The sequence below is a fragment of the Xiphophorus hellerii genome, chromosome 3 (assembly GCF_003331165.1).
Source record: "Xiphophorus hellerii strain 12219 chromosome 3, Xiphophorus_hellerii-4.1, whole genome shotgun sequence".
NCBI lineage: Eukaryota > Metazoa > Chordata > Actinopteri > Cyprinodontiformes > Poeciliidae > Xiphophorus > Xiphophorus hellerii.
The window spans coordinates 24,077,932-24,105,844 of record NC_045674.1 but is presented as its reverse complement, the minus strand read 5'-3'; the positions used below and the strand labels follow the sequence as shown (position 1 = coordinate 24,105,844).

General features: G+C 38.6%; 1 protein-coding gene and 1 long non-coding RNA gene across 2 annotated transcripts in view; one reads left to right on the top strand and one right to left on the bottom strand.

Annotated features, from left to right (window-relative positions):
• The window catches only part of LOC116716748 (exostosin-1b-like), a 39,219-nt gene extending 15,097 nt beyond the window's left edge, over positions 1 to 24,122 (top strand). Inside the window, exons 2-11 of the mRNA XM_032557569.1 lie at positions 4,248 to 4,341; positions 9,219 to 9,326; positions 9,941 to 10,060; positions 15,365 to 15,497; positions 16,259 to 16,377; positions 16,900 to 16,995; positions 19,152 to 19,241; positions 19,357 to 19,517; positions 19,614 to 19,785; positions 21,421 to 24,122. Coding sequence (XP_032413460.1) covers positions 4,248 to 4,341; positions 9,219 to 9,326; positions 9,941 to 10,060; positions 15,365 to 15,497; positions 16,259 to 16,377; positions 16,900 to 16,995; positions 19,152 to 19,241; positions 19,357 to 19,517; positions 19,614 to 19,785; positions 21,421 to 21,606 — 1,279 coding nt within the window. The 3' untranslated portion in view covers positions 21,607 to 24,122. The remainder of the gene's footprint in view (positions 1 to 4,247; positions 4,342 to 9,218; positions 9,327 to 9,940; positions 10,061 to 15,364; positions 15,498 to 16,258; positions 16,378 to 16,899; positions 16,996 to 19,151; positions 19,242 to 19,356; positions 19,518 to 19,613; positions 19,786 to 21,420) is intronic.
• Positions 10,761 to 11,444, bottom strand: LOC116716750 (uncharacterized). Its single transcript, XR_004338615.1, has 3 exons — positions 11,390 to 11,444; positions 11,251 to 11,307; positions 10,761 to 11,082 (listed from the first exon to the last, which is right to left on the bottom strand). It is a non-coding gene; the product is annotated as an uncharacterized LOC116716750 (long non-coding RNA).
• Positions 24,123 to 27,913: the final 3,791 nt, after the last annotated feature.

The following is a 27,913-nucleotide window of genomic DNA, read 5'->3' as shown; positions in this document are numbered from 1 at the left end:
GGTAATCGAAGATATTCCAGCATTGGCTTCACTTTTAACACCAAGACTTCATCCATCTCAACCCTGAAGCTCATTAGAAGTAGCAGTGCCTCTTTGGTTAACACTCCCCTCTCAGTTTTTGGGTTACATGTGTGTGTGTGGTCCTTTGCAGAGATCAGAGAAGACCAACACTGTTCCTCTGAGTCTCCTCCAACTGACTTAGTGAGCCACGCATTTGCTTTTTCACACCATCCATCCTTGTTGCTAGGATACTGCTTGATGTTTTGTTTTTTTTTTTGCTTGACCTTGTTGTTCCTTTCTTTTTGAATCTTGATGCTTTTTTCTGTATCGAAAGCCATTTGCTTCTGTTGATGAATGACTAACCTAATATAAGTTCCTCAGTGCATTAAATGTGAAGATTTGCTCATTTTCTGCCAATAGAACTTTATTCTTTATTTCACAGAGAGTGAACTACAAGATTGAGACGTGTTCCAACATTGGACTGTTTAATTATTGACCTAGCCTACATTCCTGTAATTAAAACGCAGCACTAGCTGAATGTACACATCTGTTCTTTTGTAGTTGTGGAAAATTGATTATCTTGTCTCTCTGTGGAAACTTGGTTGATTTTTCTTTATTTCTTTAGAGATTAGATTGCTTAGATGAGAACTGCATGTTATCACTCCTCTGTAAGTTTTAGGGTCTCAGTCATAAAAACAACACCTCAAATATGGCAGTTAAAATCTTTACAAGATGTCTAGTACATCATTGACTTGCACTATATGCATGCATGGCACTTTAAATATTATGTCCTACCAAATATTGCATCTAAGCAGTCCGTGGCGATTGCTGTGTATCACGCATCAATATTGCATTAAGTTTCAGAGCTTGAATAGGAGTGTATTGCAAACAGCAGTGACATTTTAATACAAAACCTTGATTAAATATGTATTTCTGCAAGCCCAAATCGTTGATTTTATTTGCATCCAGTGTGTGAAAAGAACTCTGAAAACCTAACAATCATTGCTTTGATTATCTGTTAAACAACCGGAACGCTATAGTTTGCTTTTTACCCGGTTCCCCCTACCCCCTCATTAAATTGTCACTGACTGCACAAAGGAAGCAGCCATATAAAAGCACTTCAGTTTCCCAGCCAGTCAGCAGCTCCTGGATGGTCAAAGAAAGTCCACAGTGTGGTCACTCTGATTGGACAGTCGGTCTGGGTTTAAACCTCAGTGGGGTTTGAATGTTCACCACATGCCGTCACTCTGAATGAAGCACTGCAGACTGACCAGCAGCAGCTCTGCTGTTGCAAGAGTTCAGAACTTGTACCTCAAAACACTTGAAATATTCACCAATAATGTATTCTTACTTCAGATTATATGCATTCACAATATGCCACAAAGTAGTTTTTGTTTATTCTAGTTTATAAATTCATGTAAAGTAGCATGGCACTATTTCCATCACTGTTCCACCTATAAAAATGATTGTGGCAAAACAAATGTACTGAAAGGAAGGTTGCACAAATGTATAAGCTGATTATACAGAGTTTGTGATTACAGTATGATGATTAGCTGGGCGCTGTAAAACTCCTGCGCTCGCTAGCGACCATCTGGATGCTGCCGTGCTGAAAATATGGGACGCGGCAGGGTTTGCCTCGTACGATGCAGTGTTAATTGCTGACATCCGACATGACTGCGAGGTGCGTGGTGTACGAAAACATCCTCACTGACAACTGTTATTTTTTTGTGTGACATAAGAGCAGCAGTGAGTGGGGAAAATAGAGCTGAAGGTACTGGATGTGGCTCCAGTGGAAGATGGGTTTCGTACATATGCCTTTAAATCTCCACTGACATCCAGAGGCTGCCATCTGGAAGAAAAGGGAAGAAAGGAGGGGGAACATCTGGTTCTGTCCAAGTTTGCATTGGCAAACTCTTGAGTTTTACCACAAATCTGGGCCAGAAATGGATCTGAATCTGTGTTAGTTTAGTTTGGATAGTTGGTTTAGTTTGGGTATAGCAGAGATTGTCCATCACCAACTGACATGTTTTTACTTTGAGTCGATGTTTTTTGTTTTTCTGACTTTGTGATTAAGGAATTTAACAAATTGTTCACACGACTAAAATAAAAATAAACATGTATTAAACTTACTGCAGAAAATGGGAGTTAGAAACATTAATCCTACAAGCAGTAGTGAAGCAATTATATTATGCATCCATCCCTGTTCGATTCAGTCCTCATGCTGCTTCTGAGGTTTGCAGCCCTTTTAATGTTTTAAAAGGGCTGCAGTTGAGTAGATAAAACCTTTTTTTTTCCCCCCTTCTCTCACATATGTCGGACCACACCGAGAGCAGTGCACACGGTCTTCCAAAGCAACATCTCCACTACACATCTCCACTACACAAACTGCTTTAACTTTACATGTTTTTTTTTTCTCTCTGGTTCCAACAATCTCCCCTGCTGATTCTGTTCTTTTGAAAGTTGGAACTGTAATCTAGAGCGTTTGCAGAAATGTCTCCATACTGTGTGGTGAATCCTGTTTCCCCAGTGGATCTCTATGGCAGAGATTCAGTAGTGCTGTCTCTAACAATAGTTGATCATTTGATTCTTTGGCTCTTAGACCTTTTGTTAAAAAAATTATTGGCCAGGTTAATTATGTTAATTATGTGTCTCAACAGATGCAGTATGAGAGAAATAAAAACTTAAAAGTGGGACATCACAGAGTTCAGCATCAGCTCAGAAACTAAAGATTTGAAGTAGAGATTCACTGATGTGGAAATCCGGGCTGATTTAAAATATAAAAATTCCAGTTGTGGCCAATATTTATCTTTTTTGATATTTTCCGTACCCTTTCAACATTAAGAAAACAACCATACCACTGACATCAACTAAAAAACAACCGCAGCATCATTGTCGCATGACCCAACCTCCTTTCCGTCCAGAAACATAAACCGCAATAAGACTTCCTCAATTTTACATGCATGACTAATACAGATTTGTATAAAAAAAAAAATAGACCACCATCAGCTGATACGATGTTAATACCAATATATTGTTTAACCATAAATTAAACCAATAAATGCCCCTGGAGTTGTTAAATTGATGTCTTTCCCACAGCAATCCACTGCTCTACAAAACTCGGACCGCTGTGTAGCTGGAAAAACATGAGACACCTTGATGTAGAACTCATCAGTCGATCTGGGTCGGCTAGACTACTCCAAAAGTGATCAGAATAAGTAAAAAAACAACCTCATAATTTTTTTTTTTCTTCAAGAAGTATTGCAATGAATTTATGAAAATGCTAACTTTTTAAATTTTTTTATTTTAAACTATCTAGCAACAATATCTAAATTTAAAAATCGTGTTTGCACAATTTATACTTTTTAACAGATATATCCAGATAGTAATGCTGACTGGAGTGGAGTCACATCAGCTCTGAAGACATTCTGATAGAAAAAGCTTCCTTAAAATGTTCGACATGCTGGAAAAACCACATTAGCTGTGATAAACATCCAAGAGTTTTGCTGTTAATGTCTACTTTCTAATCAGTGTTTCGATGGCATAATTTAATGCTGCTTTTTCATAAACCGATCAAGCCTTAAAACATGAAAGAAGTTGTGACTGAGATGTGCCAGGAGCAAACAGCATGACATTTTCACGGTGCATAAGGGCTTGGAGTCTGGTATCGGTTATAATAAGTTTGCATAAACAAACATCAGGTAAGAGAGGCTCGGTAAAATGGCTCAAGGAGTCTGCAGTGTGTCTCTAGCTATTTGCTCCTTACTTTTACATTCGTTACGTCTTGCAAATGTGACTGCGGCTTCACTTCGCAGCACACATTTGCATGTGTGGCTGTTGGGGGGGCGGAAAAATAAGACCCGGAAAAATTACACTTTCAAATTTTCGGTCCTACTTAATGGACCCCAACCTAAAGCCTAACAAGGCAGAACAGAAAAAGAACACCTTTCCTCTCGCCTGCATACATACATTATCGGGGGAAGGAATTCCAAGCAGCTTTCCTAATCAGAGCCGGTGTTGACTGAGGGCTGAATTGGAGAAGGAAAAGCATGCAGGTTTTAGACGGGCAGGTGAGAGGGCAACCATGCTTAAAGGGGAGAACAATGGACATCTGAGATTGGATTTTTGCTTAAAAAAAATATGGATGCTTTCTAGGAATTCCATGCTCAATCAACGTTCTGGAACTCTTCCATGTTTTGTTTTTTTTTGTCTTGTGAGCATAAAATTTGTCTTTCTCCATTGTTGTGCAGGTATGACTACAGAGAGATGCTGTACAACTCCACGTTCTGTCTGGTTCCTCGGGGTCGCAGGCTGGGCTCCTTTCGTTTCTTAGAGGCTCTGCAGGTGAGTGATACTCAAACACATCTTCCAATGTAAGCATCTCAGACATATTTTCACTTTTTACTTGTTTCTAAAACTGCCACCATTTCAGGATAACTGCTTAGCATTTTTTTGTACGTTTTCTAAAATAAAATATAAACTGAATAGTAACGGCTAGTCCCAATAAGCATTTCATAAATTAATCGGAAGATGAATTAAAATCAAGTTGATTTATGATGAAACCATTATGATGATTAATATTTTTTCATATAAAACTTCATTTTATTTTCTGTTTTGTGTAATTTTGAGTTCTGTTTTTTATTTGTTGTTTTTGGTTGTTGTGTTTTAGTTGAGATATTTATAATATGTTCCAGTGTTAAGGATTCTTTACAAAATTAAAGTTTACTGATCTTTTAGAGGTTTAACTTGCATTATTAGGTCATTAGCTATGTCTCGAATATAGTCAAAACAACAATGTTATTGTTTATCGCAGTAATTACAGGGACAATTTATCGGCCAGCAAAATTTGCTATTGTGACAGGCCTATTCCCAGTTAAACAGTTGAAACAGTTAGAATGCATATCAAATAAATATTTGCTCTGCATAGTGGTAGGAATTTTAAGTCGGTTTGCTCTTTTACTCAGCACTAATACAAAATGCAAATATGTGTTGTGTAATTAGTTAGTCCATCAACAGCAGAGATTTAAGCACCATTCTCTCAGAAAGACGGATTTCTGGCGCTGGAATCTCTTCTTAACATCTGAATTTGTGTATGTTTAATTACCTCCCAAGACGCCCCAAAGATAAACAGTCATAGATGTTCCAGGTTTTGCTGAACATTAATGGAGTTAACCTTTCTGACCATTTTTCTTTCTTTTTTTGGTGGTTTTTAAAAAAAACTCATTGTGGCATGTCTGCCCTGGCGTTCAGAGAAAAAGCCAAAAACCGGTGTATCTTAAACTGAATAGAAAAGCACCGAGTCGGCCCCACAGGCCGTCTCCCACACTGTCAGTCATTTTGTTATTGTGCTTCCAGTTTTTTTTTTGTTTTTGTTTTTTCTTTTGCTGCCTCTGACTGTGTGTCCTCGCCCTGTCATTATGTCTCTCATGTTGGAGTCTTCTTTTCACTTCTGGCTCTCCACCCACCTACTCTTTTTCTGACTCTTTATTAATACGTTTCTTCAACTTGTGGAAAAGAAAATACTTTCCAGAGGAAAATAACAATAAAAATATAAGATGAGACAAGAAACTCTGCTGATTTTTGTTTTTTCCTCTATACGGGAGCATTCCCAGACCATCAATGTCTCATCTCTCTACCCTGCAGCTGTGTGTTTGCGTTCTTCCAAATATTAAAGCATCCCTGTCACCCTCAAAAGTATTGAAGGATATTACACCAGCTTCTCTAACACCCCCAAAAGGCGTCTTTTCACCTGCAGCCATGTGCTCATACAGCTACCCTTGTTAGTAGAACTAATGTCACATCTTGTGAAAAATGGTATCGCTCATGCAAAACTTCCCAAATATTCTTCTTAAATTGTATTCTCACAATATGACTAACAGGGTTAAGATGATCAGAAAATGTGTTTTATGGGACTTTATTGTTTAATGTATGTCTTAGTGATGTCAACAAAACAAGACTGTCTTGGTGTGTAAAATGTAAAATTTTAACCTTTCAGAATTAAAGCCTCTCAATTATTTTCACTTATGTAACTAGGATGGGGAAAACATGTTTTATACTGGCAGCTTTTTCATTGTGTTCCCAAAATCAGATCGGTGTGAGTCATATCATTCCTAGAGATTGTAAAGCTCTCTTGATTTTACGCCATGAGCACAGTACAAGCTAATGTCGAAATCCACTTAATAGGCAGTTTCACTTCAGTGACTTTAATCTTATTTGCCATTCTCTGCATTTCCACTGTGTTAGAAGAACAGGGGTTCTTCTATTATCAAGTAGAAACAGAAAGCAAGCTGCTAAGTTCTCTTCAAAGAGTATTTCTTTGCAAATGTAGCATCATTAGGTTCTTTATTTCCTCTAAAACCCATATTCACAGACTATAGGGATAATCCATATTTTTGTTAAAAGAAAAAAATTTTAACTATCATCACTGTTTGCAAGAAAACTACAGGTGTTTTCATTATCAAAAGTAGTGATTAATTTTTTTGCGTATGGCAGAAAAGCCTCCTAATGATAAAGGAATAAATTATGTCAAGCTTATTTCTATACCACCTATTCATAACAAACATCTGTCAAGGCCCTTTACAAGGTAAATGAATTCAAATCAGGTAAATTTATTCCAGTACAATCCAACACAACCACATCAACTAAATTGTACTACAGCAAAACAAAATTCATTGCAATGCAGAACTGATTAAACGTTACAGTACCTATAAAAAGTATTTACTCCCTTGGATGTTTTACCCTTATTTAATAAAAACTAAAAGGCCATCCCTCAAACAGAAAGATTTCCTTTTAGTTCATCCCCAAAATATTTTATGAAAAAATAAAACATACTTTAATGTGAAAGTGAAAGGTGATTTCTGCAAAATAATAAAACCTTTTTTTTTTTTACATAAAATTAGTGATTGCATAAATAATCACCCCTTTCAAGTCAATATTTAAAAGATTTACCTTTAACTCTTGCAATTCTACAAAAAAAAATTCTTGCAAAACTCAAAAGGGGCATTCACAGCTGATTTTTGTCATTTTGTAGAAATCACGTTTAAACTCAATAAGTGATGAATTGCTTACGATAGCAGATGGTTGTCATCACGTTTTTGTCCGACAAATGGCTATAACCTGATAATAATTATAATTACTATTGACACAATGAGACTGCACTTTCTACCTGTAAAACCGAGATAGAAATGGAAATCCTTCAGTCCGTTTGATAAAATACAAATTTGATTTTAATTGAGAGAGCTGCTGGCTGTAAATTAAGCTCAAATTGGATTTCAAATGGTTCCTGTAGTTTAATGCTTCCATTGAAGGATGCAGAGTGCCATTTTTAACACCGGATTTATAGATTATGTATATCACACTCGAATCAGAAAATTGTTGGGGTTTTTTCCCCCTTCATACACATTGAGCAGGCTGTGCTAATAGAAATATACTTCTGCACATGAGGCAATATGTGTGTACTACATATATATAAAACCGTTTTAGTTTTATGTCAAACAAAATTAATTAGTGTCTAAACTCATTTTTGTTCTGTGATATTTGTTTAGAATGTTGTAGTCAGTGACCTTAGAATAACTATGACCTTTGACCTCAGAAGAAGGCGGACAGTTTGTCTGTGCTGTATGTGACAAGATAATAATTACTTCCCTGGGGAGTTAGTGATGAGATCAGGTGAGCTAACAGGAAGACATTTGCTGTCGTACAACTGTGGTCTGAGTGTGTGTGTGTGTGTGTGTGGGCGTGTGTGTGTGTGTGTCTATGAATTCACACTCCTGGCCTTAAGTCGGGCAGACGTTGATACATTTCAACCAGTTAGTCGAACATGGTTTACTGTGTAGTCATAGTGCCATAGGGAGGTTTTCAGATGGACAGCCAGAAAGTAGTGGAGAATCTCAGTGCAGCACACTGCAGATCAGGTTGTGCAATGCAGAAGGAATAGGAGGGGAAAAAATGTTTCATGCATCTGGTTTCCCCAGCTCAGATGTTTTAATGACTGTTGTACGCTGGTGTGATATTATGACGAAGGAGAGGATTGGAGTGCAGGACTCTGGAGTGGATTGCTGTGTGAGAGCAGATAAGCAGGTAAAGCTTGGCAGCCTTTGAGCAGATTGCTACCTATGCTAATGACACTACGCAGATTAGAGAAACGCAGACGCAATCCAGTGTAGGAATGTTTGTGCCGGGACAAACGTGCGTGTGTGTGTGTGTGTGTGTGTGTGTGTGTGTGTGTGTGGGTGTGTGTGGGGGTGTGTGTGTAGGGGTGTGCGCGTGTGCTCAATGACCAATCAGTGAATGGTATCCCGCTTAGCAGATTACAGAGCCTGTCACTGCTGGCAAGAGGCTGCTTTTACTATCCCACACACACACACACACCCACACACACACCCACGCACACTCAGCTGACTGAATCAGTTTGTAAGAACATGGATCCAAACAAACACACATGCTGAAAGAATATTAAGCTATTAGAAACAGGGGATTAATGTTCTGGTATGCTTTTGCTTATGTCCTTCTGAACATGTTTGTTTCTGAAATAGTGCTTAATATTGTGTTAAGTTTGAGCAAGTATATCAATGAAACGTTAATGTGAAATATGTCCAGTTGTCTTTTGTGACTTAGCCTGTCATGATAAGCAATAAATCAATTTATCGATTGATAATTTACATTTTGACAAGATGCTCTCCTTTAATATGTTTTCTCTGTTTTGTTTGTTTTTAATAAAAGTGCTAACTGCCACATTTTTCTCTGTTTCCCTATGGAAGCTGAATAATAATTTTTGAAATGTAATTTTGGTTAGATTTCATTATCCATTTTAAATATGCTGTTCTTTTGTTTATTTTGGATGTTTCAAATGTTCTTTAGAAACTATTTGGGATTTTTTGCATTAATATGCCATCGTTGTTGTATTAGTTGAAAATGGTCTCAAGGTGATAATCATTTACCACAATCATTTCTGGGTCATTTATCATCCAGCAAAATTGATCATGACAGGTCTGTGTGTGACTACACAGGGATTTAGTAATGTTTCAGATCTAACTTGTTTTCTGTAGATCCTGAATATACAGTAAAGTAATGATCCCTAAAAAGTTCCAGCTAAATATAATAAATTTAAGACTCTGGAGTAGCTAGCTTCTCCAAATCAGATGCTGAGGCCTGTTTGTTTGAGCAAATACATAGATGATGGGAGATTGCTCATCTTTTGTTTGCACATGATGATGTTGCAGGCAGCTTGTGTGCCAGTGATGCTCAGCAACGGCTGGGAGCTTCCCTTCTCAGAAATCATCGACTGGAACACAGCAGCTGTGATTGGGGATGAAAGACTACTGTTGCAGGTAGAAACACTGTAAATAACTGAAGTTTAAAACCTACATTGGGTTTGATTGCTTCCTTTTTGTTAGAAATGCACCAATCAGGTTCGTGTTACCGATTTCCGATGTGAGTTTTTTTGTTTTCTTTGGGCCTGCACATTCTAAATTTAGCGAAGTCCAATTTCTCTTAAATTGAACATATTCGTTTTTGCCTTCTCGTGATGACGGATCATTGACGTTGTCACACATTTTAGATGTTTTTAGCATTTTATATTTGCAGTTAGCACAGATTGCTTTATTGTCCATAATGAGTACCTTCCATTGGTTGCATGAAAGCTCAACTAGATAAAACCCAACTCCCCTGTAAAACATGCAGCCTTCCTGTTATCTGTTGGAGTCCCAATTTCTTAAACAGCCTGATTTTTTTTATTTTTAATGTTCTTCCTGTTTAAAGCAGACTGGATTTCTGTTATTTCACATGTCGTTATAAAACAGCTTTTCTTGTGTTCATCTGTAGTAGGAAGTCCACACTAGAGTGCCTGCATGATAAATTAAATGTTTTATGTTCTCACTAAAGTGGGTCAGTTATCTAATTGTTGTTTTTTTGTTTTTTTTGTCCCATCCCATCTCTGTCCCAGATCCCTTCGACAGTACGCTCCATCCACCAGGACAAGATTCTGTCTCTGAGACAGCAGACGCAGCTCCTGTGGGAGGCTTACTTCAATTCTGTGGAGAAGATAGTGTTGACCACGCTGGAGGTACGCTGACACATACCCAACACGCACAAGAAGAATTTATACACCATCATCTATTCTATATAACCCTAACTTTAACTCTTGTATTTCTACTACGGATGAAACGATTAATTATGATTAACCCATTATTGAAATAATTGTCAACTAATTTGGTAATAGATTGTCACCTAGATTATGCAGACTCAAAAAAAGGCCAATTGCTGAAAGAACAACATATTCAGAGTAGCAATGAAGCTGAGAATGTACAAAATATATGTACATTTTGCGTTTAATATATGTAAAAAAATAACTTGTCTTTAAATATGTTCTTCCCAAAACTCCTCAAGTCGCTGTTTTTGCTTCACCTGATTTAGATTCTGTAAAAAAATAATAATAATTAAAAAAAATCCCATTTAGCACCTTTTGGTATCCATTTATAAATTGGTTAATCCAAAAGTAATCAACAAATCAGCCCTACACTGATTTGCTGTTAAGTCGAGCAGAAAGGGCAGAGCTTGTCACATGTTGATGTCACAAGCATGTTTTAGCTGCAGATTAATCCCCCTGCAGATAATCAGGCTTTCACTGAAGGAATGCTATGTGTAACCCGAGTTACATTTTAAGATTATTAAAAAACCCAAATCAACGTCACTCTAAGTGAAAAACTAGGTTCCAGGTTTGTCTACTGGAGGTAGTGGCAAATTGCAAGACACATACAACTGGAGAGTGCAAAATCAATGAGGTGTATTTATATTTACAATATATACAAATTGTTTCACAGCTTTAAAGTCCAGTTCCTTAAACCAAGGAAGTCTCTGTCGGTGACGGAAGGGAAAAAACAAAAATAGTCATTTAGTTCCAGCTGTGAAGTGGTTGGTTGAATTTCCCTTCCGGTTTGGAGATGTTTCCTCAGATTATGGGTGACTTTCTGAATCCGCTATGGTTAGCTCGCCAGTCCGGTCAGTATACAAAAACCAGACAATTCTTAATGTGTCCCAGATCCTTCAGTTACTCCGAGCGGGGGTGGGATCTGGAACACACCTGGCCTGCGAAAACAGGCCCGACAATCAATGTACATGTACATGCATTTCTTAATAATTGAATCTGAGCCTACATAATTACATGCGATTTCAATCCAAATGTGTTTTTATGTAGGTGTGTAATCACAGGCTGGGAGGCTAGCGCTAGCATTCTAGCTCCCGAGCAACACTTACCAGTTCCTCTTTTGACAAACAGAGATCGTTTCAGCGTTCAGATGAGCGACCATATGTCTGTAATTTAACAGAGGTATACGATTGATGCATAATCGACATTCAAAAGCAAAACCGCTTTGGGAACAACACCCAAGCCTACCTGCACGTCAAAGTCCCACAGCGTCTGCTACCCAAGGTGCGATTTAGCAGCAATACAACCCCTGGCAAAAAGTATGGACTCACCAGTCTTGGATGAGCACTCATTCAGACATTTCATGCTGTAAAACAAACTCAGATCAAAAACATGATACAATATTAAGGTCGTTCCAAAGTGCAACTTGTTGGCCGTGGGGAACACTCAAAGAAATGAAGAGAAAACATTGTGGAAGTCAGTGAATGATACTTTAATTGACCAAACACAGGGAAATAAATATGGAATCACTCAATTCTGAGGAAAAAAGTATGGAATCATGAAAAACGCATAAACAAAAGACCATTCAAAATACATCACTAGTATTTAGTTGCACCACCTTTGGCTTTTATAACAGCTTTCAGTCTGTGAGGCATGGACTTGATGAGTGACAAACAGTATTCTGCATCAATTTGGTGCCAACTCTCTTTGATAGCAGTTGCCAGATCAGCTTTGCTGGTTGGACCCTTCTTGTGGACCATTTTTTTCAATCTCCACCACAGGTTTTCAATTGGGTTGAGATCTGGACTATTTGCAGGCCATGACATCGACTGAATGTGTCTTTCTTCAAGGAATGCCTTCACTGTTTTTGCCCGATGGCACGATGCATTGTCATCTTGGAAAATTATGTCATCATCACCAAACATCTGTTCAATTGAAGGGATGAGAAAACTGTCCAAAATGTCAATGTAAACTTGTGCATTGATAGAAGAATTAACCACAGTCATCTCCCCAGTGCCTTTGCCTGACATGCAGCCCCATATCATCAAGGACTGTGGAAATTTGGTTGTTTTCTTCAGGCAGGCCTCTTCATAAATCTCACTGGAACGGCACCAAACAAAAGTTCCAGCATCATCACCTTGTCCAATGCAGATTCTTGACTCATCACTGAAGACAACTTTCATCCAGTCATCCACAGTCCATGATTGCCTCTCCTTAGCCCATTGGAGTCTCGTTCTTTTATGTTTAGGTGTCAATGCTGGTTTTCGTTTAGCTTTCCTGTATTGAAATCCCATCTCCTTTAGGCGATTTCTTACGGTTCGGTCACATACATTGACTCCAACTTCCTCCCATTTATGCTTCATCTGTTTAGTTGTACTTTTTCGGTTTTCAAGACAAATGGCCTTAAGTTGTTTGTCTTGACGCTTTGATGTCTTTCTTGGTCTACCAGTACGCTTGGCTTTAACAACCATTCCATGCTGTTTGTATTTGGTCCATATCTTGGATACAGCTGACTGTGAACAGCCCACATCTTTAGCAACCATGCGTGAAGGGTTACCTTCCTCAAGAAGTTTCACAATCCTCTCTTTTGTTTCAAGGGACATTTCTCTTGTTGGAGCCATGGTTCTCACCACTCCACTTCGTCCAGCAGCCCTCCAAGGTGTCATGACTGCAGGTGTTTTGAACTGCACACTAACGGGCACATCTAATCTGGGGCAGGTGTCCATTTAGGGAAAGGAAATAGACTGGGTGTGTCCTTTTTTTCTACCTCCAATTTGAGTGATTCCACACTTTTTTCCTCAGAATTGAGTGATTCCATATTTATTTCCCTGTGTTTGGTCAATTAAAGTATCATTCACTGACTTCCACAATGTTTTCTCTTCATTTCTTTGAGTGTTCCTGAAGGCCAACAAGTTGCACTTTGGAACGACCTTAATATTGTATCATGTTTTTGATCTGAGTTTGTTTTACAGCATGAAATGTCTGAATGAGTGCTCATCCAAGACTGGTGAGTCCATACTTTTTGCCAGGGGTTGTATAAGCAGTGGCTGTCAATTTAGGACTGACGTGCAGCTGTCGCATGACGTTAAACCCTCGCGAGAACAACCCTGCTCTCGCCCGGTTAGTGTCGAAAAAGTAAAAAGGAGGATTTTTTAAATTAGATCTTTAAATAAAACAAAATAAAATTAGATTTAACAAAATAGAAAATAAAATAACTAAACTACATCTAATATAGAAAAATTATCCTGGTTACATATGTTATTGCATTTTAGGCAAAAAATGTTTTACTAGCTTTAAAAAAAAATGTTGTTTTTATTAGCATCTTTTAATGCATTCCTAATACTGTATAACGTAGCTTAAATTAAAAATCTGCACAATGTGCCAATCTTTTTAATCCGATTAATCGTCAGAATAATCGCTAGAATAATCGATGACTAAAATAATTGTTAGTTGCAGCTCTGTTTTCTACATTAATATTGTAAAAAATTCCACATTTTGTTCATAAAAGCTATTTATTTAATTGTTAGATCAAATAAACAAGTCTTTTAAGGGTTATCAAGTGAAAAATTGGGATATCAACCATATGCATGATGCATCCTTACTACCAGATTTGCAGTGACATACATCTGGGTACTGTGTAGCTTCTAGATTGAGTAATACAGAAATCTGTTGTAAGAAGAGGGCTGTCAATATTTTTGATGCAGCATCCTGTTCTGTCTTGGCTATCAATCACATCAGTAGTTTGTTTCTGTCAAGCTCCATTTATCTGCCTTCCTCCCGGTGAGTACCAGCCGATCAAGCTGCTGCCGGGTTAGAATTGCAAACGGCTGAAGATGAGAGCCGAGAAGAATAGAAATTGACAAGGGCACGAGACACCAGCCGAGGGAATGTCTAAAGTTCCTTATGAGTACAGCAGGCTTTTTGTGTCAGCATAGTTCATCGTCACTAAGCTCCCAAGCACCATCGCCGTTATACCTTCATATGTCAGCAGCGGACCTTGAACTTTGAAGTGGTTGGTAAATTACCTGAGTGACAGCTGGAATAGAGAAGCTATTCGAAGTTATCTCAATTTTGTGTTGCATGTGAGACCGAGCCAGCAATAGGTCACACCATTAGCCTCCATCTTTTGATAAAAGCAAAGGCACTGATGTACAGAGGTGGATTTTTCTCTAACAGCACAGCAGCATGAAGTTGCAGAACCAAGCAGCTTATCTACAATCTGTTTACACTTTCCGTATCTTAACTCTTTTCCGGCAGCCATGTTTTGGCTTCAGATGTGCAATTTTTATAAGCCTATCATTATGTGATTCCAAATATTTTACTACAAACTAGGGCTGCAACTAACGATTATTTTAGTAATGGATTAATCTATTAATTATTCTGACAGTCGGATAAAAAAAAAAAATTCACATTCTACAAAGTTTTCATTTAGCCACTTAAGCCTTTTTCTGCAATATTAGAAATACATTAAAATATGCAAATAAATTATTGATTTAATCCCTTTTTTAAATAAGAAAGTAAGCTTTTTATTTCCCAAATTGCAATAGAATTGTTGCATGATTGTTTTTTTTTCACCAAATAGCTTTTTTTTTTTTGAGTCTGCACTAAATTAGTTGACGATTAAGTCAGTAATCAATTAATTTGGATTAATTTGATTAATCATTGCAGCCCTACTACAAACATAACAGAAGAGACGAGTTGCATTATGTTTTAGCCTTTTTCTGTTGCTTCATTATAAATTCTGACGGTCCTTGACATTTTATAAAAATATCTTGTTCCTTGGTTCTCAAAGTGGTTTTTATCAAGAGGGAATGATTAATGCTGCGAGATATAACCCTTATGACAATCTTTTCTTTCTTTTTTTCTAGTCTGAAAAACAAAATTAATTCTTAATGGTTGACTTTTAAGAACTGAACCAGTAAACTTCAAAGCTTTTGTGTTTTCAAAGATAAGATGCTGAAGGGCATTATTTTATTGCATCATAAGCAACATACCATAGCTTTTTAAAGTTTAAGTATTTGTTGTTTGTGGGGGGTTTTTGTAGATAACTATTGAATGTTTATCAAAACTTATTACATTCAAGACGTTTAAGAAAAAATAGTCAGCGGCAGTCAGTTGAGTTTGTTTCTAAAAAATGTCATTAGAAGCAGATCAGTAGTAATTATTGAAATTATGTTCTTTATTTTTTTTAATGATCCATCTTCCTCTCCACTATAATGTTAGATCATCCAGGATCGCGTTCTGGAGCACAACTCCAGAAGTAGCCTCATGTGGAACAGCCTTCCTGGTGGGCTCTTCACTCTGCCTCGCTACTCCACTCACCTGGGGGATTTCCCCTTCTTCTACGCTACGCTGGGTCAGTAGGTTATTGCTACGCCTTGTATTGTGAGCTCAGGTCACTTAACACGAGCTCCCCTTATAATAATTTTCAATTTTTGACAGATTTTTATCTCTGTGACTCGACCCCAGAACAGACAACAACAAAAAAAAAATTAATAAATCAAGATGTCTCATAGAAAAACTTACCATCATGTTATAGAACTGCTTGGTTTTTTGCTCTATTGTGACTTTTTTTTTTTTTTACACAGGATTATAACATGTACTTACTTTATTCAACTTCATTCATTTATTTTTCTCAGGGTAATTTTACAACTCATGTTTTTTTCATACTACAATAATTACATGTTCCTTTGAACTTATTTCTCTTTGAACTTGATTTTCTGTTTATGTTTTGGTACCAGCATCATCAGCCGGAAACATTATGTTATCTTTCTAACGGGTTCCATAGACCTTGAAGGAGTTTTTTTATTTTCTTTCCAACAAATATTCGTTTGAATAAGAGACTAAACCAATTACGAGCTGATATTTGAGGCTATAGTTCCTTCCAAAACAATCAATTAACAAAGTTTTATCATTCTAAAACAAAATGGGGGATTTTGATAGTTTTCACTTAATTGATATAATCCAGACTTACTATTTTTTGCCTTTTGACTGTTTAAACGTCCACATATCCTGTATACGTCCATAGTTGTCCATTGCAATTACAATTCTTACCCTGTAAGCTTTACTGTTTGCAAAGCAGAACATGTAATGACAGTATTATGTTCCCCCCCGCAGGTATCAAGCCGTACCCGAAGTTTACAGCAATCATTCATGTGGTCACCCCACTGGTCTCCCAGTCCCAGCCAGTGATGAAGCTGCTTGTAGCCGTTGCCAAATCCCAGTACTGTGCTCAGGTGACCGACACATTGATTCCCACGTGTTCCTCATGTGTTACTCCATGAAAGTGTCATTGAGCAAAATGAATACAGAAGGTTGTCCCATCCTCAAACAAACCAGTCTAAACTGTTTACCAGTTAACGGAAAAAGCAGAGCAGCTTGGAGTCGTCATTGTGCTGGTGTAATTTCTGGGGTCTACCTGATCAATTTAAACTGCTTGTTAAATGAGCTTCTTATTCACATTTGAGGAATGACAGAAATATGTTACGATCATTTGGAGACATTCCTGCTGCAGCAGATCCAACCTGTCGGTCTTTATTTTTTCCTCATATCGTTTTAATATTCCTGTTCACACTGCAGGGAAAACTACACTACAGGTGTAACTAAGCTGGTGTTGTTGTGCCTCACATACAACAGTAGTGTATGACGTTATGCTATAAGACTGTTATAACAGTCAACAGTCGCTTGAATCAAAACAACTCCTACGGTCAGAAACATGCAAATGAGGGTGATTCATGTCGCCTGTTTTCTCCATGCAGGTGATCGTTCTTTGGAATTGCGACAAGCCTCTTCCTGCCAAACACCGCTGGCCCGCCACCTCGGTTCCTTTTATTGTCATAGAAGGAGAAAGCAAGGTAAACCTCTGAGCCATAATCCTCCGCCACTGAACACATCACTGCATTTCACCCTAGAAGTCACAACATTTTGACCTGGGCTGTTTACGCACGTTTGAAATGTTGGAAAACTGCTGTCAGATACAGGAGTTAATCTACAAAGGATATTCAGAAAGAGTTGCTTTCTGAATATCCTTTTATGCCTTCAGGTCAAATGTTATGATTTGTTAAAAGAAAAGAAAATTTATCAGGTAAATGTCCTTTAATTCTTTGGTTGTTTCCCGCCATAAAAAGCGGTTGTAATGAGCGTTCTGGAAAATCCATAAAGTTCCGGTTTTACAGCCTGTTGAATAAATGATGTTAAATTAATTTTTATGACATTTTAAATTACTCCAAAGGGAGCATTAATAAAAGCTGCTTCACAGGCGGGTCAGAACAGTTTAGAAAATTCTGACGGCCATAAAGAACTTTCCTGAGATTAAGCTGCTAATGTCAGGAAATAATATTTGGACTCAATTTCTCGAGGTCTCGCTGAAATATCAGTCACTTCGCAGTACTAAACGTTCATATAGCTTTTTGTGCTTTATTCCTTTTTAATGTGTATTGGAAAGCTCAAGATATTTAGCTTCCCTCTGCTGCGCAGCAGGTTGTTACAGCTGGTGTATGGTTTGTATATGAACAAATTACCAAGTGCAGAAAGCCTTTGTTGTCGAGTCTGACAGCTCACTACAGTGAACTCAGTTCAGACCAACTCTCAGCAAGCTGCCATAATGCCAGTTTTATTCTCAGCTGATACATTCATGTTAGGAGTTTGTCATTGAATAGCTGTAATACAATCCACCACAAAGAACCTGCTGTTTCTTGAAAGGGAGGAACTACACACACGCATTAGTTTGCACACAAAAGCTTTAAAATACATTCATCTTGTATTACAGTGACGCAAACTCTTGCTGAGGGGAAAAAAACCCCAACTGTTCAGCTAGTGAACAACAACATTTGTTCACTGGGTAAAATGTTGAGAAAAGAATTATGCAACCTTTTTTTTTTAAAACAATATAACTAAAGGGGGTGTTTTTATATATATATGCTTTCTTAGTTGATCAAAGGCTTTTGTACCTGTTTAAAAATAGTAATCCACTACTTTCAGTTTTCCTGAGCATTACAGTAGCTATTTTCTTTTAGCCACTCACCACTGGAGTCGTTTGTTTTGCCACCACAGACGGGGACTATGAGTCGATTCTATGAGAGTAAGTGATGCTGTGGGCCTGTTTCTCTTCCTAATGCCCTGTGAACCCTAGCATAGCATCATAAACTATTTGAAGTACCAGAAGGTGTTTTTAGTTGGACCCAAAATGATTTATGTGCTTGGGAGATTTAGGTCTAAAGTAATTTTTTAAATTCTACTAATGTGTTTTTTGTTTTTGTTTTTGGTTTTTTTGGCTGGAAGTGATATTAATGTTTTTGAGTTGATCAGAGTCTCAACCAGAAGCTGTGCAGGGAATAAAAAATTAGATCATTTTCTTTCTAAAGCCTGAACAAAACTGATTTTTTTTACTTCAGAGTTGATACTCCTTTTATTTTGGTTTATCTTTTGAAATGCAAATCTCATCTCCTCTCAGAAAACAAAGTTCTTGATTAAATGTACAAAATTTTAAATCCATGTCAGTCAGGAGTCAGTATGAATGACCTTGTGCTTATGATAAGGAAAATGACGTAAAAGTGGGGGCCAAATCAACACAATACCCAAAATCAACCGTCTTTCTGGGCTATCTTATGGCTCAGACATAACTGCTGTAGAAAACCTGTGGCGTGAGCAGAAGAGTGCATCAGAGGGAACACTGAAGGTCAAAGATTCTTCTCTCGATGCTGCAACCTTATGAAAGAGAAGCGAAGAATAAATGTTTTATTGGCAAAATGGGATTGTAACAAGTATGAAAAGCAGGATTAGCAACACTTATACAAGTAGTGACTTAAAAAAAAACATTCAGTTTTTTCCCTCTGAATAAACATTTGCTACTGTGTTAAAATTAAAATTTATTTTGAAGATTACTTGCACGTCTCTGTTAGGGATGCTAACACATTTGTCTGCAGCTGCAATAAAATGACGCAACTGTTTACTGACTGTCGGCAACCGTCGCACGTCTCTCTCTGTCCGTTTGTTTTCCAACTCCTACCAGGTGATAAGCAGCCGCTTCCTTCCCTACGACACCATCCCTACAGATGCTGTCCTCAGTCTGGATGAAGACACTGTGCTGTCCACCACAGAGGTTAGTCTCCTGTTATACGAAGAAAGCTTTCTTATTCACTCTGTTTTTGTCATTTTTTGGTACGAGTGCTTTGCTACTTTTTTTTAAAGTTTTTAAATCTGCGATCTGGCCGCAGGTGGACTTTGCCTTCACTGTGTGGCAGAGTTTCCCCGACCGCATCGTCGGCTACCCGGCCCGCAGTCACTTCTGGGACAGCAGCAAGGAGCGCTGGGGCTACACCTCCAAGTGGACCAACGACTATTCCATGGTGCTGACCGGGGCCGCCATCTACCACAAGTACACTCTTTTGTTTTTCATTTTCCACCAACGCGGTTTTGGGCCACCTTGTCTTCTAAGCGCTCCATTGTTCTCCGTGTCACACTCCTCCCATAGATATTACCACTACTTGTACACCACCTACCTTCCAGCCAACCTGAGGACAATGGTTGACCAAATGTCAAACTGCGAAGACATTCTTATGAATTTCCTTGTGTCATCCGTTACTAAGCTACCGCCCATTAAGGTCACGCAAAAGAAACAATACAAGGAAACCATGATGGGACAGGTGAGACACAGTCTTTCACATTCACTGGTGATTTGTATTTATTTGGATGGTGAGGTTAAGCTGATTTATTTGAATCTGACCGTGGTAATTCAGGGATTACTAATACAGGGTTCGTACTGATGCTTGAAACCCTTGAAAATGCTTCAATTTCAATTGGATGTTTTCAAGGTTTGAACAGGGCTTGGTTCTGTCTAAAGTCTTTTAACCCTCCTATTATGTTGCGGTTAAAACATAAAAAATTTTAAAAGTTTACTTCTTTTTTTTTTAAATAGTTGGAAATATTTTTTTTGCATGAAACTTTTTCTACTTGTCTTAATAGGTGCACACTACATATAAATTGAAAATGTATTCATTTTACACATTTGCAATGTAATATAATTTTTTTTTTTTTTACAAAGGATCAAATTCAAGGAAATTGGGTTTTTTTTGTTTGTTGGTTTTTTTCAGTCGACATAAAAAAGTTTAAATTCCATTTTTTATGTCCGAAAGAGTAAATGAGTAACTTGTCGTCATTGATCCTTTATTTGTGAGAAATAAAAAAACATCAATGCACAAATATTGATTGAAATGGTTAGTAATGGAGTTAATAATCAGATACAAAAATGTTTTGGAGGAATATTTTGGTTTCTGACACTATTGCATGATAGAACACTCCCCGGGTCAGATTGACCCACTAACATTATTGCTGTACCTCAGAAACAAACATAAAGTTTTTTTAACAGAAGAGGTAAAGTGTAATAAAGTGCCATCTTTTGATTGAAAACCTCAGTTTGAGTAATGTTATTCACATACACATATAGATATTTTCATACACCTTCTGAAAAGACACATATGGAGGGGTTTTTTTCTTACTGTCTGAAGTTAAATCAGACTAAACCTTTCTTGTTTTAGGTTAGTTAGAATTACCAAAAATTATTTCTATTTGCCAATTGCCATAAAAAGTAGCTGGAACATTTATTTTATTTTATTTTTGAATATTTATGATTACTAATGTCTCAATAACTTATTGACTGTGTAATTGAAATAAAGTTATGCTTATATTTTATACATTATGCAGCCTTATTGAAATTGGGGGATTTATTTATTTTTTTCTTAAATTTGTGTTTTGTTCACGGACAAGTCAGGTGTGTAGAGTGTGTGTGAGACATTTCAAGACATAAAATTTTGTTTTATTTTAGTTTACCTTTTCCCTGCCACAAGACGTAGGAATGTAAGCTAAAATAGTATAAAAGACATTTATTAATCACAGTAATTAGTCATATAATAGTGAATGGAAAGTGTCTTTTTTTTTTTAGTTAATTTGTATTGTTTTTATTTCTAAGGTGTAATGCTGGAAAAGTTTGAAAACTTGCCTTGATAATGCTTTCATTTTACTGTGGGAAAAGTGTAGCAGCTTATAGCTAATTGGCACATTACACTACAAAAGGCCACATGGTGCGTTCAGGACAAAAAGGACAGTGTGGTAATTTGTAAATTGAAGTTGTTTTCTTCTAACATGCCTGGTTTCAGAAAAAAAAAAAAAAAAAAAGCTGTGAAAGGTCACTGGAGCACAAAACGAATAATTCATTCAGTCGTTTCCTTCCTCTTCCTGTCGGAACTCATTTGTTGTCTGCCGCTACTCTTTCCTCGACCCAGAGCTCCAGAGCGTCCCGTTGGGCTGACCCGGACCATTTCGCCCAGCGTCAGACCTGCATGAACAAGTTTGCCAACTGGTTTGGCACCATGCCTCTGGTCCACTCCCAGATGAGGCTGGACCCGGTCCTCTTCAAAGACCAGGTGTCGATACTGAGGAAGAAATACAGAGAAATCGAGAGGCTATAACCCCCACAGAAGCCCCCAGCTCCCTGTGCTCTGCGGACACAACAGATGTGGAGACTGAGTGGGGAGGTGGTGGGGGGGGGTGACTTGAAGAAAAGAGCAGACGATCGTTTAGAGTTGGTTCCAGGGAAACGGGAAGTGAAGAAACTGGAACCAACGTGAAGGACGCCACATTTTTTCCCCCCTGTCTTCTTTGTTGTCCTTCTCTGTCTCTCCTTTCAGCTGCTGCTGTCTTGTGTTTGTTGTTCAGGCGACTGAACTCATAACATCAATAGCTACCTGAACAGGTAAATTTGCTCACCTTTGGTCACAGAGTCAGAAAATTACAGCTTGCTGCATAAAAGTCCCCAACATTGACAAACCCAGTGCAAGTGACACTGTGTGTGTTTGTACACTATGCACATGTTTGTGAACATTTTTTTGCTGACAGGATATTAATAACTACGGAGATGACAACACTATTTCGGATCGTGTTCAACTATTTTTTTATACGGTGTACAAATGGCCAGCATGACTCTCTCTTCTTTTTTTCTCCTCTGTTGTCTTAAACAAGGATGGACAAAGAAAAGTTTGAAATCCTCTTCAGAGCCCCAGACCAGCTGGTGACTGTTGATCTGACAATGCCTCAGCATTTATCAAAAGGTTCTGTGGATCTGGGAATCTGACAGATAGAAGACCGGGTGCAGATTTTGCGCCTTGATAGCCCTGCTGTCTTTTTTTTGTGTGTGTGAGGGTGTGTGTCGTCTCACCGTGATCTGTTATTTTCCATAGTACTGATAATGTGTTGCGTTTTCCAGATTATCAAAAAGGTTTGATGAAAATATATTTTGCATTTGCAGTCAAACAAACAAATGTCTGTATGTGCCATTCTGAACAATCTCCCTCCCCCAGAGCCAACATGAACAGCTAGGTAGCCCACATGTGAATAGAGATGCAGATTATTTTTTTCCATTCTTAATGACTCGGATAAGAACCTGGATTGTTTGCTTGAATACATGCTAGCCTGAGGGATGCAGGTGCTTCATGTGTGTTGCCTTGGTGAAGGGAGGCTCGGCTTGCCAACACGCCAGAAACTGGTCTATTAAAACAAAAGCCACTGTGAAATCTACAGAACATTTTTTTTCCCCTTGTTTGGGCTTTGGTGAATGAGGGAAATTTATTTGTTAGCCCAATTTCATTTGGTCAAATGGCAGATAAGGCAGCAGCAAGCACCTGGCACAGAGAAGCATATCCACCAAATTTTTGTGAATAAATATGAAATCTCTCAGTAACTCTGATAAAAATCAATGAAGAATGTTTCACGATCGACCAGCTGCATTCACGTCAGACCTAAATCGACCCTCGTTTGTTTCGGATCTGCTATCAAATTGGGTTTTTACACTCGCTGGTTTATTATGCTATCTAACTTAGAAATACTCAATTAACAATCTAGTTCAGTGTTAATTTTTTGTTTTTTTTGTTCTGACCTGTCATATCATGTTATCTTAAGATCTTGTGAAGCTGTTTCATGTCAAAGCCAGTAACTCCTTCCTCCAACTCATCTTGTGATGGCTTTCTAAAGATGAAAGAAAAGATGGTTTTGGTGAGCTCATTCTCCTCCCTTTATGTGCCAATGGAGCGTTTGTTTGTATTTTTTCATCTGCAGTGGGGAATGCCACACGTTCCCTCCTTAATCACGTACTTTCTGACTGGAATGCGAGTGAAAACGACGGGAAAGAGTTTTTTTTAGTGCCGGAGCGCCACAGACGGAGAGGGTGCTCGGTGTTGCTCTCCACTTCTGAGAATGTGTCATCGGCGTGAAAGCTGATAAACAGTCCCAGCTGAATGAACATCGTGCTGAAACAGAGTTCTGTTTTAGACGTGAACTTGGTGCAATATAAAGGATGACATTTTCTGTGGTGTTTTTTTTTTTTTGTTCTTCTTTTTTTGTTGGTTAATGTTTCAGAGGGGGGGGGAAGTTATGTATTGATGTGCCTTCAGAGGAAATACACTTGAGATTTTTATTTTCATCAGCCTTGCACAAAAAATCCTGACCCTGTTATTTTAATGGCAGTTCTTCAATATGCTTTTTTTTTTTTTTTTTAATCAAACCTTAATGACACCCCAAATCATTCTAACGCTAAAACCTCTGATTTACTGTTAGCTGTTTATTAATACCATTTTCTGTTTTTTACTTTCCTGGGATGTTTGTCAGTGTCTTGTTACACCCGTCTCCACTTCCTGCCTTGCGTCAGACTGTGGGATTCCAACCCTCCTCCTCATGTTCGTCACAGCCGCAGTAATTTATGGACGGACATCTGACAGGATTCATCTCTGGACTCGATGTCCGCCTGCTTCCTTCTCTCTCTCTCTCTCTCTCTTCCGAGCCTGCACCCTTTGCTTTTTCTTTTCTTTTATTTTTTTCTTTTTTTAAGACTGATTGAAAGATGGTTAAAGAAAATCATGGTTTTGTTAATTAATTTTATAAAAACAGATTGAAACAATTGTCAAATAAAAATCTTTGATATAAACCAACTTCATGTGCGTTTATTACCGCTTGCTTTGTTTTTAAAGTGCCCTCCGAAATCTTTTGAAGTCTCGTTTTGTCACAGCCACAAATTTGCCGCACGTTTCTGAAGTTGAATGAAAGAATGCGTGGTGTTCACATGTATCAATCAAATTTTAATTTCAGAGAATCTCCAGCCCACTCGCTTACCTTCAGAAGTTGCATAATATTGGAACTATGACCCCGAATCCAAGATGAGTTGAGGTTTAAACTTTTGCACGGATATTTAAAGACAAGTAGCAAAAGCAAATGATATGGATTAGCAGAGCTTGCTAATTGACGCCGATGTGAAAATTCTCTGCTTCTTGAATACTGAGCTGTTGACTTGTCATACAGAAGCCACTTCTTCAGTCAGAGGCCTCTCTGGATTCGTTGCAGCACTGACTGCCGCGCTGAAGATAGCTCCCCAGCATCACAGTCAACAACCACTTTGAAGAAACCGTGATGAGATGAGTCGCATTTAAGGTCCCTTTGGGATAAAGTACTTTTAAATTGAATTGAAATGACGTGCGACTGGAGTGGAAGTTCTTGCGCCCCAGGTGACTGACTGGCCTTCAGAGTGTCGGAAGAAAGTTTTAATTTTGTAGTAAAAAGCTGTGGGAGTCATGTTCCAAAAGACCTGCAGTGGCGCACCTACAACATTTAGGGTCAGGGGAGCTGAATACAAAGAATTATTTTTACTGGGAAAAAAAATAGATATATATTTAACTATTTATCCCTATTTTTAAAGATCTTACAACTTGTCAAACACATGTAAACATGTTTTTTCGTGCTGGGGGGTCTTTAGGGTGGGGGGGAAGATTGCAGTTTTTTTTTTCTTTTTTATGTTTTTGTATATCCGTCTAACAAGAAATTCTAATAAAAGATGTGGGAAACAGACTGTATCACTCCACTTTGTGTTGGTCTATCACTTAAAATCCTAGTAAAATATATATATATATATATATAAAGGGGTATGGCAAAATGTGGAAAATATGAAAGGCGCTGCTACAGAATCAAAGTTGCAGTACGCTAAGAAACATCCAGCCACATGTTCCCCTTCTAATCAAGCAACCTTTTTTTTTTCTTTTTTTTTTTTTTTCCAATTTCCCCAACTTCATATTCCTAGATTTATGCACTGCAGCCACTGAGCAAGATGCAAGCTAAGTAATACTTTCAGCTTCCCTTTTAGTCCGCACTTCAGCCTGCGCCAAGAAACTGCCGTGTTTACATAATTCTCTGTCAGGATGATTGGTTTAGACACGCTGCGTAAATAACGGCATCTATCTGAGATGATCCCCCGGTGCCAACTCAGCTGGAGAAAGCACTTCAGGAGCAACTGCTGCAACTACAATACACGCACACACACACACACACACACACACACACAGAAAGAGAGAGAGAGACGGGGGAGATGTCTAACTGGGCAAAAAAAAAAGAAAAGAAAAATCATTACTCTAAAGCTCTGCGCAATTTCAAAGCTTAAATGGTACCGAAGGATGAATCATCTAGTGTCTATTTGAAAGGAGAAACGCTCTGGCCCATTTCACTGAAGACTTTCCAAGTTGTAGATGTGTGGCTGACGGAAGTATGACTCTCTGATAAGCCGACCTGTGAAATGTCAAGACATAATTGCTGCAGAGTTTCGCTCGACCGACAGGGTTTATCTCCCGACAGTCGTTCCTGATTAAATAACATGTAAATTAGCCCAAGTTTTAATCCCGTTGATGAGATGCGTATCGCAGCCGAGATGGATCAGAGTTTGCGCGCTGTCAGGACTCTCCCCTGCTGTTAGATTAAAAACTCTCTGACTTGAGGCTAAACTTGAGAAAAAGCCTTTCTACCCTCTCTATCATCTTTTCATCAGATATCACCCTAGCATGAAAAGTGAACTTTTTTTTTTTTTTTAAAGATAAACTTAAGTTTGCAGGAGAGAACTTTGTTGCTACTTTTCGGCGCTTTCTCAACTCAACAGTGTGCCGATTCGTATCCAAAGCTGCTTCCTTATTCTGTTGGAAATTTTTGTCGTCAGTGCGTGTTTGTGTGGACACGTCTCTTTTTCACTCAAACACTTCAGCAACAAAGAGAATGCATGATCAGTAACTCTGCAACCACTTTATTTAGATGCAGAATGCTTCACATTCATAGCGTGAAACTGTTAATTTAGCACATAATGCCTTGCAAAAGTATATCCATATACCTCTAGATTTCTTTTCCCCCCTCCACATTACAGCCACAAACATTGAGATTTCTTGAACACAAAGTGAAGTGGAAGGAAAAGGAAATGGATACATCGTGTACCCGAGTGTGATTTAATCTCACTCTACATCCAGCTGTACCGTGAAGTCCTCAAAGGATTGTTGGGGGAACATTAGTGAACAAACATCATCGTGTTCTTTTTTGGTTTTTTTTTCTTCATACAGATGTGGAGATGATTGCATTTGTCTGCTTTGATATGTGGAGATAATCAGGCCTTCTGGCTACGTGATGTATGCCAAAGATAAGTCACCTAAGGCAGGGATGGATCCGTGCTGCTTTCTCTAAGCAGCACGGCATATATATATATATATATATATATATATATATATATATATATATATATAAAGCCACTGATATTAAGACTAGAAAACTACTAACAATGCATGGAGGATTCCATCCCAAATCCAGCACCCTGAGACTGTACACGAGCCGCAAGGAAGGAGGCAGAGGACTAGTGAGTGTGAGAACCACAGTCCAGGACGAAACAACTAAGATCCATAAATACATCAGGGACAAAGCCCCAACAGACAATGTGCTCAGTGAATATCTCAGACAACAGGGAACGGAGGTTGAGGTGCCAGAGATACCATCATGGCAGGACAAGCCCCTACATGGGATGTACCACCAGCAAATAACCCAAGTGGCTGATATCAGTAAATCCTACCAATGGCTGGAAAAAGCTGGACTCAAGGACAGTACAGAGGCCCTCATCCTGGCCGCCCAGGAACAGGCCCTAAACACCAGAGCAATAGAGGCCCAGATATACCACACCAGACAAGACCCAAGGTGTAGGTTGTGCAAGGAGGCCCCTGAGACAGTCCAGCACATAACAGCAGGGTGCAAGATACTGGCAGGGAAAGCGTACATGGAACGACATAACCAAGTTACAGGCATAGTGTACAGAAACATCTGTGCAGAATATGGACTGGAAACCCCGAGATCAAAGTGGGAAACACCCCCAAAGGTGGCGGAGAACGCCAGAGCTAAGATCCTGTGGGACTTCCAGATCCAGACAGACAAAATGGTAATGGCGAACCAACCAGACATTGTCGTAGTGGATAAACAACAGAGGAAAGCCGTTGTGATAGATGTAGCAATACCAAGCGACTGCAACATCAGGAAAAAGGAGCACGAGAAACTAGAGAAATACCAGGGCCTCAGGGAGGAACTGGAGAGGGCCTGGAAGGTGAAGACCACAGTGGTGCCTGTGGTCATCGGGGCCCTCGGGGCAGTCACCCCCAAACTGGACCAATGGCTACAACAGATCCCAGGAACAACATCAGACATCTCAGTCCAGAAATGTGCAGTCCTTGGCACAGCCAAGATACTGCGCAGAACCCTCAAGCTCCCAGGCCTCTGGTAGAGGACCCGAGCTCAGAGGATAAGAACCACCCGCGGTGGGTGAGAAGGGAATTTTTTTTTTTTTGTTTATATATCTGTTTAACAGATGGGTGCAAGAAGAAAAAAAACTGCTGGCAGCAACTAAATACAGAACTGCATTTTATATATACAGTACAGACCAAAAGT